The 19,528-nt window shown below is 44.2% G+C and overlaps 1 protein-coding gene and 1 pseudogene across 1 annotated transcript in view; one reads left to right on the forward strand and one right to left on the reverse strand.

Moving 5' to 3' along the window:
* The window catches only part of LOC135705449 (hemicentin-1), a 599,061-nt gene that overhangs the window by 154,020 nt on the left and 425,513 nt on the right, over positions 1 to 19,528 (reverse strand). Inside the window, exon 5 of the mRNA XM_065227201.1 lies at positions 14,343 to 14,543. Within this exon, the coding sequence (XP_065083273.1) occupies positions 14,343 to 14,543 (201 nt within the window). The remainder of the gene's footprint in view (positions 1 to 14,342; positions 14,544 to 19,528) is intronic.
* Positions 14,931 to 16,057, forward strand: LOC135705455 (uncharacterized; annotated as a pseudogene).

A 19,528-nucleotide genomic window follows, 5' to 3' on the forward strand; every position in this document is an offset into this window, starting at 1 on the left:
CTAATGTTAAGATCCTCAAACAACTGGGGGAAAATACCGAGCATTGGGACGTCCTACTGATACATCTGCTCAGTACGCGATTGGATTCAGTAACGAGGCGTGATTGGGAAGAATACGCAGAGACAAACGATGCTGCGAAATTCCAGCAATTAGTCGAGTTTCTTCAACGTCGAGTCAACGTGCTGGAGACGGTTGCCAACAAGCCTTCGGAAACTCCAGCTAACATCAAGAAACCCAACCCTCCACGTTCAGGAAATCACGGTGCTATACAGCAGGGGTCGCGCAAATGTCCAGCGTGTTCAAGTCAACACTCCCTGTACCAGTGCAGCGAATTTGCAAATATGGCTGTTGATGAGAAGGAGCAAGTAGTTCGACGCAATCAACTCTGCCGAAACTGTCTGCGTCGTGGTCACATGGCGAAAGAATGTTCATCGGAGAGCAGCTGCCGCAAGTGCCGAGGACGGCATCATACACAGCTGTGTTTCGCGTCAAGATCTACAGGCAGTAGTCAACCAGCTACGATCAACCAATCGGACCAATTTAGTACTTCCGGCCAGGCGGGCAGTAGTAGCGGACCGATGTCAGCCACGCCAGCAGCGCATACTGGCATTTCGAGCTGTACAACGCAAGACGGAACCAGGAGCAGGGTACTATTAGCCACAGCGATCATCATCATGGTGGACGATAGTGGCAACGAGCATCCAGTGCGAGCTTTGTTGGATTCAGGCAGCGAATGCTGCTTTGCATCAGAACGAGTGGTGCAACACATGAAGGTTCGGCGACATAAGGTGAATCTTCCGATCGCAGGGATTGGTCAAGCGTCTACCGAAGTCCGCTGCATGTTCCGCTCGATAGTGAAGTCTCGGATATCCAAGTTTTCCACCACCATCGACGCCTTCGTTCTTCCCAAGGTCACCGTAGATCTGCCTTCAATCTCCGTCGATGCGTCGAGCTGGTCGCTTCCAACAGGAATCCAGTTAGCTGATCCGTCATTCTATCAGTCCGGAGTCATTGATGTTGTGCTAGGGGCCGAGGTCTTCTTCGATCTCTTCAATGTTAATGGTCGAATCACTTTGGGCGAATCTCTTCCGTGTCTGGTTAATTCGGTTTTCGGTTGGATTATCAGCGGCAAAACTTCTGAACAACATTCAAGATCTTCCGTAGTCTGCAACGTCGCTACCACTGCCGACATCCATCGTGACATGGAGCGATTTTGGGCCATCGAGGACGATTCAACGGTCGTCCACTCTGCATCCGAAGCCTACTGCGAGAAATTCTTCAGCGAAACTACTCGTCGCTGTGAGGATGGACGGTACATGGTACGAGTACCGTTCAAGGAAGATGTTTTGGACAAACTAGGAGACAATAAACGTACTGCACTTCACCGTTTTCGCCTGATCGAGGGTCGTTTCGGTCGCGATCCAGAATTAGCTGCCGAATATCGTAAATTCATGGACGAGTACGAAGAGTTGGGACACATGGAGCGAATCGATGAATCAGATGTAGCGTCAGGGCCTGCATACTTCCTTCCACATCATCCAATCATTCGCGAGGAGAGCAGTACAACCAAGGTGCGTGTCGTCTTCGATGCTTCTTGCAAGAGCTCCACCGGAATTTCCCTGAACGACGCTATGCTAGTGGGTCCAATTGTTCAAGAAGATTTGCGGTCCATAACGATGCGATCTCGCCTGCATCCTATCATGATGATTGCTGACGTCGCCAAAATGTACCGGCAAATGGTTTTGTTTCCCATAGACTGCCGATTTCATTTGATATTCTGGCGTCCTTCACTATCAGAACCGATCCGCATCTACAAATTGAAGACCGTAACCTACGGCACCGCTTCAGCTCCGTATCTAGCCACTCGAGTACTGAAGAAGCTAGCGGAGGATGAGAAGGAGAGGTATCCCCTCGCAGCGAAAGCAACCTGTGAGGATTTTTATGTCGACGATTTCTTTTCGGGCGCACAGACTGTCACCGAAGCAATCGAACTACGGGAGCAAATGGATGCCATGTTCAACTCAGCTGGAATGCAGCTACGAAAGTGGGCGAGCAATTATCCTGCAGTACTAGAAGGAGTTCCGGAATACAACCGTGCCTTGCAGCCTTCGATGGATTTAGACAAGGATCAGGCCATAAAGACACTGGTTCTACACTGGGAACCCTGTTCTGACCAGTTGAAATACGTCGTTCCTGAAGCGACAACCAAGTCCTCAACAGTCGTCACGAAACGAAGCGCACTTTCCTGCATCGCCAAACTGTTTGACCCACTTGGTTTGGTGGGTCCGGTCGTAGTCATCGCGAAGACCTTCATGCAAGCATTGTGGGGATTGAAAGATGACAGCGGAAAGCAGTACGAGTGGGACAAGGAACTACCGGAGCAGATGAAGAAACGTTGGGTCGAATACTACACCGAACTTCCCCGGCTGAACGCTCTGCGAATTGATCGATTCGTCATACTCCCAAATGCTACTTCTGTGGAGCTGCACTTCTTCTCAGACGCCTCTTTAGCTGCATATGGATCGTGTGCCTACATCAGATCGTCGAATGAGTCAGGTGAAGTCAGGGTCGCTCTATTAACGTCTCGCTCGAAGGTGTCTCCACTCAAACAGCAAAGCATTCCGCGCCTAGAGCTTTGTGGCGCACTTCTGTCTGCTGAGCTCTACCAGAAGGTCTCCGAAGCACTGCGAATCACGTCCAAAGCGTACTTCTGGGTAGATTCAACCACCGTTTTGAGCTGGCTCAAGGCTACACCATCCACCTGGTCCACTTTTGTCGGAAACCGGGTATCCAAAATCCAGCAGAAGACGGAGAACTGCGAGTGGATCCACGTAGTAGGACGAGAAAATCCCGCGGACATCATCTCGAGAGGTCTTCCAGCTGCAGACTTCATACAGTGTAGACTGTGGTGGGAAGGTCCTCCATGGCTTCGAGGAGAAAAAGAATCGTGGAAAGTTCCAGTTGACGCATGTGTTGACAACGAGGCAGCCAAAGAAGCAAGGAAATCTTCGTTTGCAGTCGCTTCTTCTTCGCCATCATTCGTCGAGGAATACGTAAGCAGGTTCTCCAACTACCAGCATATGTTACGCATCACTGCCTACTGGCGGCGGTATTTCAAAAACCTTCGACTACCCAAGGCCGAGCGAACCGTTTCATCACCGTTAACAGCAGCTGAAGTCCGTAGCGCTGAATTAGCACTCGTTCGACTTGTTCAAAGGGACAGCTTTCCTATGGAATGGAAGGCACTGCAGGCAAATCAAATGGTCTCCTCGAATTCACGACTTCGCTGGTTCAATCCGATGATTGCTCCTGATAACGTTTTACGCATCGGAGGACGATTGAGTCGTTCTGCACAACCGTATGATTCTCGCCATCAGATACTTCTGCCAGGGTCGCATCCATTCACGACACTTTTCGTCCGTTGTCAGCATGAACGCCTTCTGCACGCAGCTGTACAGCTGCTTACCAACACTATTCGGCAGCGGTTTTGGATCTTGGGCGGCAGAAACATCACTCGTCGCATTGTTCACGGCTGCGTCACCTGTTTTCGAGCCAAACCGAAGGCAATCGAGCAATTCATGGCTGAACTTCCCACTCAGCGTGTTACCGCTTCGAGACCTTTTTCCTTCGTCGGTGTTGACTTCTGGGGACCGATCTACCTCAAGCCTCGTCACCGCAGAGATGCACCTCCGAAAGCTTACGTCGCAGTATTTGTGTGCTTCAGCACAAAGGCTGTACACCTGGAGCTCGTCGTGGACCTAACTACAGTCAAGTTTCTCCAGGCTTTCCGTCGCTTCATATCTCGTCGTGGTTTGTGTTCAGACGTCTACAGCGACAACGGTAAAAACTTCGTTGGGGCAGCAAATGAAATCCGGAAACTACTACGTGACAAAGATTTTCAGCACACTTTCTCCAATGAATGTGCTACCAACGGGATTCGTTGGCACTTCAATCCGCCTCGTGGTTCGCATTTCGGAGGATTATGGGAAGCTGCAATCAACTCTGCACAGAAGCACTACGTCCGTGTGCTCGGAGATCGTAAGCTAGCCTTCGACGACATGGAGACACTCCTCGTGCAGATTGAAGCTTGTCTCAATTCACGGCCGCTCACCAAACTATCCGAGGATCCGTCAGACTTTCAAGCCCTCACACCGGGACACTTTCTGATCGGTTCGTCATTGCAGCCCGTCCCAGACGTCGACTATGAATCGATTCCAGCAAACCGTCTCCACCAATGGCAGCTAATCCAGAAACTGCTCCAGGATATCTGGAAACGCTGGCACGTGGAATACCTCGCTTCGCTACAACCACGTAGTAAGTGGTGCAAACCGCCTGTACCACTGCACAAAAACCAGCTTGTAGTCATCGTAGACGAGAACCAGCCACCGATGCGCTGGGCCACTGCACGAATCCACGATCTACACCCAGGAAAGGACGGCGTAGTACGAGTAGTCACTTTGCAAACTGCAACCGGATTCCTCACTCGTCCTACGGCAAAAATCTGCGTACTTCCAATACCACCATCAGTCGACGATCAGCCATCAACGTTAGCAGCACCGCAACCGCGGTCGGGCTAGAGGTTTCCTTTGTGGATCAACCTGGCCAACAGCATGGTTTCTGCAGAAGCTCTTCAAGTTGCTGGAAACGCAATGAATTCAAGGCCCTTAATGGGAAGGGTCCAACCTTTCCAATAACACATGCCTTCTCGAAATTGGCTACCGAGTCTTATTCACATTCCATGTACCTGCGAGCGTTTCCCACTATACTCCACGAGGATCGGATCAACTGCTAGTGCTGCTGTAAATGGAATCGTACCATCAACTCCACAACGAAAGCGATAAATAGCGAGGACGTCACGTCAGCCGGGGGCAGAACTCATCGTAGATTATCAGCATACAAGGCCCTCGAACAGTAGGGTTCAGGTAATGACCTGTCCAATCTCTTAAGTTCTATTGGGAAGTTCTACCGGGTCTTAATTATTTACATGTTATCGAGATAACCTGGAAGCCGGAGACTTCAGAAATGGTCATTTCTGCCGGGGGCAGGATGTTCGATACCGAAGTGACCACATCGCCATCTGGATGTCGATCATCAACGGACTCCCCACTGGTCACTCACCGTTGATCACTGTTCAACAGCCGAACCGCAGCATCTCCACCACTACCTACCGGAATATGTGACGATGAAATGGACCTAAACGATCGATCGTGTATCGAATACATTTCAGTGCAACTCGAGCCATATACTAGGCAATAGCATGCCGGAGACGTCCGTCGCGTGTTTAATTTAATTTGTTTATGTTTGTCAATGTAGTAATTAAGATGAATAAAGTTATTAAGTTAAAATGTTAGCAATAATAAACGATTTTGTGTTTATGTTGGTGTGAAAATTAGTGTATGATCCGGAGAACACCCTATGCTGCATCCATCAAGAACACAGGCCTTGGCCTTCATGACGCGCCATATTGAGTAATCTAGCGGATTAAGATCGGGGCTGGATGGCGGCCACATATCCTTCGCCCAGAACGGAAGATGTTCTTGCAACCACTTTTGAGTGCGGTTCGAGGTGTGAAACGGAGCCCCATCTTGTTGAAATACAACATTTGGCTTCGGACCGTACTGTTCTTTGATCCACAGAAGAATATACTTACTTAAAATCCCGATATAGACCTCCGTGTTGACCTTGTCGCCTTCTGGAATGAACACCGGGTCCATTTTTTGCCATGGGAAGCCACCAATCCAAACACCATAACGTTAGCAGGATGCTTGGTCAGCCACGCCTTTTACCAGAAGAGAACTAATATACCGGTAGATTCTGGAATTTGATATGGGATCGACGGTAAACATGCTCTCGTCGGTGAACAAGATTACCGGATTTTTTCGCTTAAGGAAGCTCAAGATTTTCTTGTGATTTCTTGTGAGTTTTTTTTTCGTGCCCTCGACTTCGCCCGCAATCTTCCTTTACGATCTTCCGTGCCGTAAAGTCACTGATCCCGTGTTCCTTTGTCATTTTCCTTATTTAACGCACTGGATTCACTCGAATCTTCCTTTTGATAGCAGCGATAACCCTCGGAACCCGAGCTGACCTCGGACGACCTGTGGCCACCTTCGCGGATAGTTTTCCTTTCTTTTCTCGGTCTAAAACCCTTTTGACGGTCCACCGGGACACTCCCACGGCGATTGAAATGACTTTTTGCGACATTTGCGCGTGGGACAAATCACGAATACGCTACCACTTCGTCATGGTGCAACTGTCAAACTAAGTAAATCATTTTCTTTTGTACACAGCCTACTACGGTATGAGCTATAGGTTACGTGCATGCAAAGAAAACCAAGGCATTGTATGCACAGGTGAAACGGAAAACTTATTTGTACGATGATGCAAACATTATCACGCATACGGTAGCAATCACCCAATGATGCTATTTAAGGCCTGTCTCAAAAAAAATGCACCAGACAAAAGTGTTCCCCAAAAATTTATTTTAAGTCGGATTTTCTTAAAACTTTCAGGGAATGAACTAATACATATGGATTATGTTTCTGCATAATTCAATTTCCTTTCCATCGCTGAAAGCCCGCACCTTTCCCTTAAGATCCCTCATTACATTTTGTGCAATGGTGGAGCCGACCTTTTTGGTCACTTTCATTCATTCTTTCTTTAACTCCAGCTCGTTCTTAAACACCTTGGACGATTTTCGAACTTTGGCCTTCATTATGGCCCAAAATCTTTCCACCGGACGAATCTCTGGGGAATTTGGGGGGTTGGGGGTTTTTGGTACAAAAACAACGTTACTGTCTCTGTACCAATCCAACGTAGATCGCGCTTAATGGCATCATGCCAGGTCCGGCCAAAATAATGTCTCGCGTCCGTGGGACCACAGGAAGGGCAACAGACGCTTCTGGAGGCACCCGGTGCGGTAAATTTCGCTGTTGATGGTACCCATTGTGATGTACGGTTTACTCAGTTTACCGCATTGGCATATGGCCTGCCAGAGCAAGTATTTTTTGGCGAATTTGTCCACTTTCTTCTTCCTTATGTCTTCCGGAATATCAAACCGTGATTTGGCAACGTAGAACTCCAGTCCCGGTATCTGCTTTGCGTCTGCCTTGATGTAGGTTTCGTCATCCATAACACATCGGTTTCGTTAACCACTCTCGATACAGCTTCTTTGCGCGGGATTTGGCCGACGTGTTTTGTTGATCATGCCGGTTTTCTGCCTTCCGGACCTTGAATACACGAGGCCCAGCTCGTTTCATGGTTTACTGAACGAACCAGACTTAATACTTTGCCTTTAGAGCCGCGTCGCGAATCGAAAGGTTCAGATTACGTTTGAAATAATCCAACACCTTCCGGGCCTTCACAGGGTCAGCTGTCTTCGATTTTCTTCCACTTCCAGCCCGCCGCTCGGTCGTCTGGGACTCCTTAAACGATTTTACCACCCGAGACACAGTTGTATGGGTGATTTCCAGTTGTCTTCCGATCCATCTCATGGTCGCAGTCGAATTTTCCATGACGGCGCGCAAAATTCTCCGGCGATTTTCTTCTTGTTTCGATGACATCTCAATAACCACTGAACCGATTGTTATGAAATTTTGCACATGTAAACACTTCACTCCAAACTAGTTAAACCCAGATTTTCATCAATTTCTACCCAAGGATAAAAAAGTTACACACGAAAAAAAATGGTGCATTTTTTTCGAGTACAAGCCTTAGAGCACTATACCTTAGGTTTAACGTATAAAACAAGTCATATTTTTTTATTCACTTCACGAGTAATATTTTCCAGCTTCCAAGTGGATCGACAATACCGTTTGTTTTGTCCGAAGTTATGTTTTACATACAGATCAGGCCAGTGACAAGGCCTATACCAACAGCAGCGTTTGACAGTAGGCAGCATGGCTCAAATCATGTATTTTGCTGTGCTGGGCCCGCTGTCACTGTATAACATGTTGCCTACGCGCCTGCCATTGGGGTGATACAGATCGAGAGTAAAATCAATTGGCCCGTGTCGGAATTTTCGGTTTTCCACTCTACCGTATACGTTATTATACGAATGAATTGTATTGGTAGAAAAATATTTAATTTTTATTTTTTTATAAAATCGCTTTAAAATAGCCAAGCTGTACTTGTACCTGTCATTGAAACTGGTATAATGCTACCAATATTTTCCGTGTAAAAAGCGTACTTTCCACCGCTAGGTGGCACTATAAGGTACATCGATTTTTTTTTCACTTTTCGAAGCAGAGATGAGCTTCCTTTCTTTGCAGTTACTCACCAATTCCCCAAATCGAACGATCATTGGATAATGAGATTGTTGAGTGTACTTATTATTCTACCGTCTATCCGAGAGTCGGCGCTTAAATCCAGCGGCAGAAGCGTTGAAGTCGAACAGTAAATACATCTGGTTGAAGCTAGCTGACATGAAACGGATAAGCATTGCGGGACTCGAGCCTCAAAAAATCACGTTGACGGAGGATTCGTTCTGGAGCGTAAATATTCAACTGGGCCAGGATATCAGGTCAATCCGTGTCTTCTAAAATACCGCTTGCGCAGTGGATCGTCTTTTTTCTAGAGCTTCAATACCCAGCAGTCTACAGCGGTCCTCGAACTGTGGCAGATTGAGCGGATCTCGCCATGGAAGATCATGAAGGGCGTACCTTACAAATTTCCTTTGGATCGCTTCGATCCACGTTCCACGTTGATTGATACGGGTACCAAACTACAGCATTTGATTCCAGTATCGACCGTTCCAGAGCACAATATAACGAACGAAGGCAGAGAGGGTCACGAAATTCGTTGGCTATCTTGAAGATGAATCCAAGCTGTTGGTTAGCTCTGGAGATAATATCGTTGTAATGTAAACGGAAGGTTAGCGCAGAATCAAGGAAAGCTCCTAAATCCCGTACTTGATAAACACGCTCAAGAGGCTGCTGGGCGATGTTGTATTCATGTATGATTGGCTTCTGTTTTCTGTGGAACGAGATAACGGTGCAATTTGTGAATACTTAGCGTAAGCCTATTTCTGGAGCACCACTCAGCGAAACTGTCTTTTAATTGCTGTAATGCGACACAGTTCTGAAGACATTTCACCACCATGTAAATTTTGAAGTCATCAGCATAGAATAAGCGGCAGCCAGGGGGCAGTGCTTTACATAACTCATTGATGAAAATTGAGAACAGCAGGTTGCTCCCCTGTGGCACACCTGATATGTTGGTGAACGGCACAGAACATTCACGTAAGATATGATCTAAACCAGCAGGTCAAGTTTAAAGATACACCAAGTCTTTCAAGTCGTTCAAGCAAAATCTCATGATCAACTCGGTCAAAAGCAGATTTTAGGTCGGTGTACACTGCATCAACTTGTGTGCCAAGATCCATTTTACGCAAGCAAAATGAAGTGAACTGGACGAGGTTCGTAGATGCCGATCTCTTGGAATGGAGTCCGTGTTGATCTGAAGAAATATAATTCCTGCAGGAGGTGAACAGTGTAACAAGTACGCTTTCCATGTATATAGTTATTTATTTAGTTAGTTAATATTTGTACAGAATTCATATTTATACAATATACTCTGGTAATCAAATTGCAATTTGAACAATATTTTCATTTGCCACAAGTTCCAAATAAACCTTATACATAATTATTGAACGGCCCCTCAACAGGCGCCTGAATTCCATCACCATGCAATGAATTCGAGAGTGAATTAGTAGCCTACCACTTGGCATAATAAACAATAAATGAGTCTAGTTCAGTAGTGAGTGCCTGGGTGGTATCCATCCCCGTTTTGCTGCAAATAGGCGGTAGGTTGCTCGATCGTCGCGTTAGCGTGTACGTACATCGACCCGGTACAAATCCTTTGAAGATTTGTTGACCTTTTTCCGATTTTCTTTCCTATCCTTAAATGCTTGGGCCGAACAGTCAGTTGCATGATTAAAGCTGTTCGTTAGAATGAGATGCCGATAGCGAGAGATGCAGTTGACGAGAGAGTGAGGATAATTTTCGGAATATCACGAGAATCTAACTTCGTTAGATTTGCTTGATTTCCGGTGCCGAAGATTACGATAATGCGGCTATTCTGAGGATTTGCAAGACTGTCTCGTTCACTTTGGTCAGATCAGTGGAAGAGGCAGGAGTGGTCCACCCGTAGTCTCGCGCCGTGGTGTGTTTTTCCTAGGTACAAGTGACATGAGATTTTCTAATTAGTGCAGCATTTTAAAAATCCTTTCCCGTTAGTTTCGTTAGGCAATAGTGAATCTTTCCCGAGCGGTGTGTAAGCGTGTGAAGGGATTTGGAGAAGCAGGTAAAGACGGTGTTAAATTCTAGTGTGTGCGATAGTAGGGTAACGCGTGCCTGTGCAACGGTTTCTTTCGGTACAGATTCTTGGCAAAGGCTGTACATGCCCGACACACCATCCAAACCAGTAGTGACCATTTCTGACCCCACGGTCAGTTTCCAAGGAGACCCGGGGTACGCCGGACGAGGGCCGCGAGCGTTACAAACGCGCCCTAAGCAGAGCGATACGGCCACGATAGCGATAATCAACAATCAACATTTTGGTGACGACCAAAACGCGATCGACGATCGTACCGCGTCACGCAAGCCACGTGTTGACACTACAATCATCAGCTCGTTCAGCAAGTTCATCGGTAGCATTTTCCGCCTGTTTCCGCCGAGGACAGGCAACCGGATGGATCACCGCCACCCCGTTCTGTTCATCCACCACATCATCGTCATCCGAACAGCAGCATAAAAGGTCGTGAGTAAAAATGAATCACTGTTAGTAATTTGTCCATGCGCATGTTGACTTGAGAGCCCGCTGCCGTAGCACTTTCCCGGTTTTGCGAGGCGTACAGAATCGTTCGAACCGTTTGCACGGAAACCCATTGCAGCACGCACAATGAAGACGAACTACACCAGAACATAACCACACACGCTCGATAGACAGGTAGATAGGAGGGGAAAGGTAAAAGGCAATGAAGAAGTAGGTAGATGAAGCTAGCACGAACATGAACTGTTGCGCCTGTAGGTAGACTAGACAATAAACCAATATGGAATAAAGGCTTTTCTTTTGAATTCCAAAGGCCATGTTTGAATAAAACCGTATAATAGTTTACACAAATGATTGTTTAGATTTGCCTTGATGAGTAGAAAGTGAATCTGGTTGGGGAATTTCATGTCACCCGGTTTTCCGTTTTAGCTTTCTTTTGTGGATGTTTTACTGGGGAGGTTGGCCCCGAAACCAACTGGAAAACTTCCGAATCAGTCACGGGTCGGTTCGAGGTGAATGGAACGTCTTGGCCAGTGATGATAACCGTTCGCGTTGGTTAATCTTGGTACTGGCCGTCAATTAGGTTCATTCTCTCAGCATTTACATCTCTTTCGCTATTTTGTTGCATGCTTTTTGTAATTGGATAGCTCTAGTCAGCCAACTTGATTCCCGCCCAAACATTTGGGAAAAAAATAGGAACCTCAAACCTGGAAGGTCTCATACGGTCGGGCAACCTCAACCCTGGTAAATGGTCTCCCTCGGGAGTGGCGCTTAAGCCATTTTACTTGCAACGGGAAACTCGTGAGGCTGGCGGGTTACAACAGCATGTCGTTGATTATGATCTCAAAAATCTTCGAGCAGGTGCACAGTGAAGTTATTCCACGATAGTTCTCAATGTTACGCTTATCGCCCTTTTTGTGAACTGGAAACGTAATGGAAGTGTTCAAGCTGGAGGGAAATTTACGCTCACGCAAGTAAATGTTGAACAGTTGAGTCAGAGGGTTAATCATAGCATCACAACATCTCTTCAAGATACATGCCGGAATACCATCATGGCTAGGTGATGTGGAGTATTTCAATTTAGCGATGGCAGATTTAACCTGTTGGAGAGAAATCAGAAAATTTCCCAATGAACAGACGCTGCGTGATGTGTCTCTGCAAGCACTTTCGACTTGAGCTGGAGATGACGTAAAACCATTGAAGTGATTAGCGAATTGCTGGCACTTATCAGATGAGGTACTGGTGAAATGATTTCCCAAAAATATTTCAACAGGTAATCCATTATCCTTTCACTTGGAGTTGACGAATTTCCAAAATTTCCTTGGGTTTCTCCTAAGATTGTCTTGCATACGTAGAGTGTAGCGTTTGTACAAGAAGCAATTGTATGCCCGATATCTGTTACTAGCTCGATTGAATACCTGCTTAGCGAATGGACAACGAGATCTGCAGTATTTACGAAGTGCTCTCCATCTCAGCGGCTTCAAATGTCGCAGATGCGCAGTTTCCCAAGCTGGCTTCGGGCTAGGCCTACGCAAAGAAACATGATCAGCAATGAGGTTATGCACAATCCGAGTGAAGCGATCAACAGCATCGTCCACATCTCCGGAAGTGTCCAAATGTGCCCAGTCTGTATGGTAAAGAGCATCCACCATTGCTTCGGAAATCTGCCCTGCAAAAATCATAACCAGGATCTTCGGGAAAGTCCTCAAAATCAAAACCTCTAGAAACGTTGAATTCGACTGTTAACGGAGGGTGATCAGCATCGAGAATAGATAAAGGTTCCGTAGCCGCTGATATCGAGCATCTTTCAAGTGTCGTATCATTCACCAGAGAGAAATGATTTTCGGAGGTCATTAGAAGTTTATTACGTTTTCATTTGCCATGAATTTTATTGGTGTGTAAATAACTTATTTATTTACTGTGTTCACTCAGCTGTCGGCAGGCCACTCTCGATGTGGGTTACGCGATCGTCTGTTTACTCGGCAGCAACCATTGTGTGGTCCTCCTCATTGTTCTTCATCAGCAGCTCTTTCGATCGATGCGTCGTCGACTTTAGAAAGCAACCACATTTTGCGTCCATTGCTGCAATGGAAGCGCTCTGCCTCCCGTTGGCGATACTGCCATACAATAAAAGCGCTGGAAGTGGCTTTCGTTGAAGGAGGCTTTTTGGATAGCGGACGAAAAATTGTGTTGTACGATGGTTTGTATGTTAAACAAGAATCCTCGGCTCTGTATAGTTAATTCGGTTGAGCCTTATCAAAAAAAAAAATAAATAAACAAAAAAAAAAAAATAATTTATGTATTTTTCTCCTGATTGTTCTCGTGGTTTTCAGCTGTATTCAACAATCACTAGTTTAACGTTTTTTAAGTTCATATCGAGCTATTTATCCAAATTTAACAAACTATCAAAATTATTGCACTGAATGTCAGAAAGTACCACAGGCATTATCAATGTGATGTGCATGTAAAATATTTAGAGATTGTCACTCGCTAGATGTAGAGTAACCCACGGTTCATACATTTTTTCAGGATATTTTTTGTAATGAAACATTTAGCCTAATTAAAATTTAAAGTTTAACCGTAATTATCATCCTGCAGTTAGACAAGCGCGGCATAAATCCCATTATGTAATTTGAAATTCCAATGCTGTCATAAGTAAACTATGAAACAGTTTAATTGACGTAAATTAAAATTTATTGAAAAAATAAAAAAAATATTTTAGATTCGGCAGCCCTGTTCACAACGAAGAAGTTAAGCTTCATCAGCTCATTTGCCCCCTTCCTCTCTGACAAGCCAAGTGTACTTTCAGCCTCGCAGCCAGTCGTACAGCAGTGGAAAATTTTCCAATTCCATTTAATCTTCCAATTTAATCTGGACCGAACCCCGAATGCTTTTCCTGCCCAGAAGGAAAACAGTTCAAGTTCCTCGTTGTCCCGCCTTAACCCTTCCGTCAGCTTGTTCCGTTCGAATTTGAACACCAAGCAAACTTTACTTCCCCAGCTGCTGCTGCTGGAACACAAACACCGAAGGCGAAGGGAAACAACACAAAACATTTCTTATTTAGAGAGGGGGAAACTGTTGCTTCCAACTAAGGCTTGTTGGCAGAGGAAGGTGAAGAGGGTGGGAGGGAACTCTAGTGTCTGTTGATGTTGTTTTATCATCCGTCTTAGCGCCTGGCAAGTGGTAAAGAATTAGAAAGGAAAACATTTCGCGTCTGGAATAAGTAAACAACCACCACAACAGAAGCTGTGGGCAGTTTGGAAGGTGCATGGCGCCGGAAGGATATGCAGCTTCTGGTGAACTGAGTTGTAAAATGAGATTGGTGATAGGCTTTGTCTTCCAGTAATAAAATCTAGTTTACAAATGTATCTTGCTATGCAATGGAAGCATGATCAATTAATATAAGCTATAGGTTTATGAATTGAGATTCGGCATATGCGCTCACATTCCTAGAGTACTGGCTCCTGTAAAAAAATGTTCAGCTCCATCAGAAATTCCGATGAAGTTTTCAATCCTAATCTTCCGCCCCCCTTCGTCAAAATAAAGCAGTAGTATTCAAATCAACCTGTACTCACCCAGTATCTCCACGTGGTGGGTAATCTCCCGTGGGATGATGGTTGCCAGCTGGCAGATGTAATCGCCGGCATCCTGCTGCTGGGCGTCCAGTATATGCAGCGTGTACCCATTGACCAGCCGCACCCGGGTATCCGGAGTCACCTTGGTCGAACCGGCCGTCAAAATCGCGATACCTCGTTTCCATGCCAACATGTACGATCCTGGGGAAGTGGAAAATATCCATTTGAGTTTTTAATTTATCATCAAACGAGATCTATCGCCAAATCACACTCATTTCTCGCACATACATACATACAGCAAACGGCGACTGGTCTTGTTGGAGAAATCTAGGTCGTAGAAAGCACACCGCTCGCTATCCGCACTATGGGAATTCAGGGGGCCAATAATAAAGGGAATGACTTTTTGGGAGTCGTGAGTCGTGTTCGTCAATGGGTAGTAGACTATTCGTTGGAGAAAAGGCCAGAAAATCAGTTCTCTAAACCATATACTTACCGAGGTACAGGCGTGCACTTCAACAGCAGTTACTTCAGTAACAATTACAAAAACCGAAAGATCAACCGATCCCTAATGGACAATCTGAACAAGAAATGCAAATACATCAGCAGCAAATTCAACAACAGCAGCATCAATTACAGCAACAACAAGAGATGCTACGCCAGCAGCAGCAACAACTACAACAATAGCAGCAAGTGAGACTTCAACAACAACGGCAAGAACAGCAGCTTCAACAACTAGTGGATCAGATGCAACATCAACAACAGCAATTGGAGCAACAATTACAGATGGAATCACAACTACGAGAGCAACAAAATCATGGTGATTCAGTACCAGAATCTCGAAACAACATATTTCCGGGGCAGTGGGACCCACAGCTCCAGAACCAATCAGGTATACCCCAGCAGGCAACAGGATTCTATCATATTCCTCCTCACTTGCGAGACGACTTCGTGAGGTTCTTGAGATCTCAAGGCAGGCCAAGCACACCTAGGACATCCACTCAACAACCAACTGCAAACAGGTTCACACAACCAGTACACAAATGGCCATTCGAATACGCTGGACAGCCCAACATCATACAGTTAGGAGAATTCTTGAATCAGGTGAATACCTATGCAGACACGCAATGAATAGACGATCAAACCCTGTTACGGTCTATTAAGCACCTGCTCAAAGGTCGGGCACTCCAATGGTACACACGTTCGTACCTCAGCCTAACAACATGGGAAATGTTCAAAACGGAGATTAAGCAAGAGTTTTTGCCTCCGCACTATTCTGAGATACCGATCTTTATTTGTGCTTCCAAGGTCTAAACGAACCTTTCACTAGTTTCTACAGAGACTAATTGGCGGCCTTTGAAATAATGGAACCAGCGATTTCAGAATCCGAGAGACTCTTCATAATTAAATCCCACCTTAATTCAGACTTCGCACCCATTGCTGCAGCTTCACGAGCATGTAAAATTCATTACCTAGTCGAGGTTTGCAAAGACTTTGAGGTATCCAGATCATATTCATCACGAGGCCGTACTACTTCCACAGTTCGGGCTTCTTGGACAAACCCCGAGGTCTCTGTCTTGCAACGTCCGACGAACAACGCCATTAACCGTCCTGCTTTCAACAGGCCATCGTTCAACGCAGCTCAAGTCAATACAATGGAGCTTTACCAAGGCATGGAAGAAGATTTGGACCCGGCGATTCGTTTTCAGTTAATGTAGACTTCTTAAGCAAGCTTTTTGAATCAAATGTTACTAGCGCTGCATGGTGAATGAATTCTGAACTAAGAGGCCAATCATGCGATAGGTATTGTCCATCCGAATATCTTCACTCATTACACACGCTATTTCAAAACTACCCAAATTTGGGTAGATTCCACCTAGATCTGTTAAACTGAACCTACCCAAAAATGGGTAAACTGTGTTGGCAGTTACAAGTTGACAAATGAACAACATCGACATGAATCCGATCGACGTTGGTAATTTGTCAACTTGTCACTCCCAACATAGTTTACCAATTTTTGGGTAGATTCAGTTTTGACAGATCTGGGTGGATTCTACCCAAATTTGTTTAGTTTTGAAATAGCGTGCAGGATCCTGCTTTCTGGCCGTGTTGTCAGTGGAATGGAATTTGATGCAAATTGCGCACTGAGCTTGGCTATCCAATATCAAATTTCTAGCCGAGATGGCAAGCTAAATACATTGAAAACGAATATTATTCAGAGAATGAGTCTCTTTTACTGATTCGTATTTTCATACGATTGATTAAAAGTGACTCACAACTGAGTAAAAGTTATTCACTCTCTGAGTTAGTTTCGTTTATCACTCGACAGCCAAACGATGACTGCAGTCCAACTTTCTACGTTTCGTTTCCTTAAGCATTTGGATTATCATTCTATGCCCCTCCTTTCTTCTGTATTTAGCTGATGTAGGTGAATGAATAGAAAAAAAAATGCTACGATGTCCACGCTGCAGCCAAAAAGTTCGATGTCGACCCGTCCAACGTGCAACGCTGAATGATTGTGCGGCTTCGACTTGTATTGTTAGGAACCAACTTTCTGATGGCTGTGTTAGAGGTGAGCACCAGGTGGTCGAAGAAAATGTATAAGATTTGCGAATATTTCCATATTTCTTAATGTTAAGCTTTTAAATTTTTTAATATTTATAATGTGACAAACACAAATCTTATCAAACTGCCGAACCGATCGACATAAAAATCATCAAAATCCATTGATTATTGGCCAAATTATTAGCATATTAAGTCTGACCAATTTTCGTTGCATTTCCCTGGAATGGCACCCTTTCCGAAAGACGTAGTCCTACGTCAAAAAGTTGTTTAACCTATGTTTAACGATTTAAATTTGGGATAACCGTATAACGATTATATTCAGGATGCCTAGATAGGGTTGAAATCAAATTTTTCTGCAACCGATCTTTTGGTTTCTCGAAAGACATGTATAGAGGTAATTTTTGTTCGTAATACATTAACTAGGCGAGCCCTCCCAAGTAACATTGCAAGTTTTATCACGGTTTTAAAGCATGCAACAAGTCTAAATCATAGTCTGTAGAACCCTCATAAAACTCCAATTTCTACTTGGGCTATGTACACGGCCGAATATTTTTGTCTGAAATCTACCTTCACCGTTATTTAAATATTTGAGCAGCATGTTGGTCATTTGTTAAGTACAAAACGACTCAATACTTACAATATTAGGTGGTCCATAACAGTGCGGTCATGGTAACCATAGAGCTAGCTACTCACTATTTTTTTCTTATGGTAACCCCCCTCCTACTTGAACTACACACTATCAGGAGCGCCCATATTTTAAATAAAAGAATGTATACCTGTATGCACACATCATCCAGTTTAGGGATGAGGAACCGGTACTGGTTTTACTGGTAATACTGGGTGACCGAAATACCGGTACTGGTATGAGAAAATGCCGGGTTTTTCGGTACTGGTAATTTTAAAATTAATAAAGCGAATTTCAATTTTAACCCAATGCAATATTTGACGCTAATTTTTTTTTAAGTATTTCAGTTACAACATTTGATAACGGCACAAAAGCATTTGAAAACAAACTTTCTAAAGCCCTTTACACGCGAACCAAAGTATGCTCACGCAAACCAACAACATCATCGGATAGGGACAACTATCACCTCTCCGAAAGTGGTATTGGTTCGCGTGTAAAGGGCCTTAGAAAGTTTGTTTACAAATGCTTTTGTGCCGTTATCAAAAGTTATGCCTGATTTTTAGTAGCACTGTCAACTAGTAATAATTTTTAAATAATTTATTAAACATAATGAAAAGCCAAGTTCGAAGCATTTTATAAACATCGTGAACCAAGTAGCTTTGAATACGTTGAAACTAAATTAAAAGAAAGTATTTCACAACGCTTTTCAACCCATTAATTACGGTTCACCCAAGGGGCAAGACAACCTAGATACATTCCAAAATATCTTTATATATAATATAATCGGAAAATTAAGAGTAATTTCAAAAATTAAAACATGTTAAAATTAAAAGATAGAACTTTTTGAGTTGCATGTTCTTAATTTAGTGTTCTAAATGCACTTCCACAGTTATTAATTGAGACCTTCCAATGCCTGAAACATTTTTGCATTAGTATAATTGTGTCGCAAGTACAATCATACTCTATGCCCAGTAGACTGATGCAAAATTTGAAATTTTCGCTCCACAGTGCTCAAACTGCTTCAAATCAGGTCCATTTTCAAACTGCTTCAAATCAGGAACATTTGGTAAGAAACTGACTTGGCACAAACTATTCAAAGTTTATATGGAAATTACTATGGGAAAGCCAAACTTTATGTTCATTGTCTTATACCCATTTTCCATATTGCTTTTTCGAAAATTTTCATAGCTATTCTTACGGTAAATTTTCTAAGCTACAACTTTGCGCAATATCGTTTTTCAGCAAAATGTCAAATTAAATTGTTATTAATTGTTTAAGAGATTGATAATCTTATGGCATGATCAAGCAGCTGTTTTGTGGGCAACACTTGTAACAAGTACGCTGTTGCATTTATTTATTTAATTATTTATTTGCACAGAATTCCTATTTATACAATTTTCCACATTTAATTATATTGCATTAACTTTCGTTTTTCAAATAAACCCATAAATTTGTTCACCGCCAAGGAACGAACATCCACTTACGTAGAGTTACACTTGTCATACAAAAAAAAAAGTAATGAGTTCCCTACGTTCAGATTGAAGCGCAAATTCAAATATTATAAAGCCTGTCAAGCTTGCCGACGCTACGAAGTTACAGCGTCGTAAGGTGGACATCGACCCGCCAGATTTCCATTGAAAATGCAATGACCTTTTTCCGTTCGGCTTTGCGCACTCCTACCGAATTTCGGGGAGAGAGATGACTGGACTCTGAATAGTCCGTTGGAAGAGATGCTGCAAGGCACTAATAATCGGGTGCACAATTGCGAGAGTTTGGTGGTCGTGAAATTGGGTGTCGTCCAAGTTCGCGACTTCCCGGGCAAAGGTCACAATCTAGCGGCTATCTGAGGAATTCCTCAGCTTTGATCGTCCACTTCGAATCGATCTGTGGAAGAGGCAAGAGTGGTCGGTGTTTTGTCTCGTGTCGTGGTGTGATTAAAAAGGTAGTTTGCGTCATGAACTTTCTTTATTAGATTGTTAATTTCAATTCTTTCCCAGTA

Source organism: Ochlerotatus camptorhynchus, unplaced genomic scaffold (genome assembly GCF_037179485.1).
Source record: "Ochlerotatus camptorhynchus isolate MF236.1 unplaced genomic scaffold, CSIRO-AGI_Acam_v1.1 ptg000267l, whole genome shotgun sequence".
NCBI lineage: Eukaryota > Metazoa > Arthropoda > Insecta > Diptera > Culicidae > Ochlerotatus > Ochlerotatus camptorhynchus.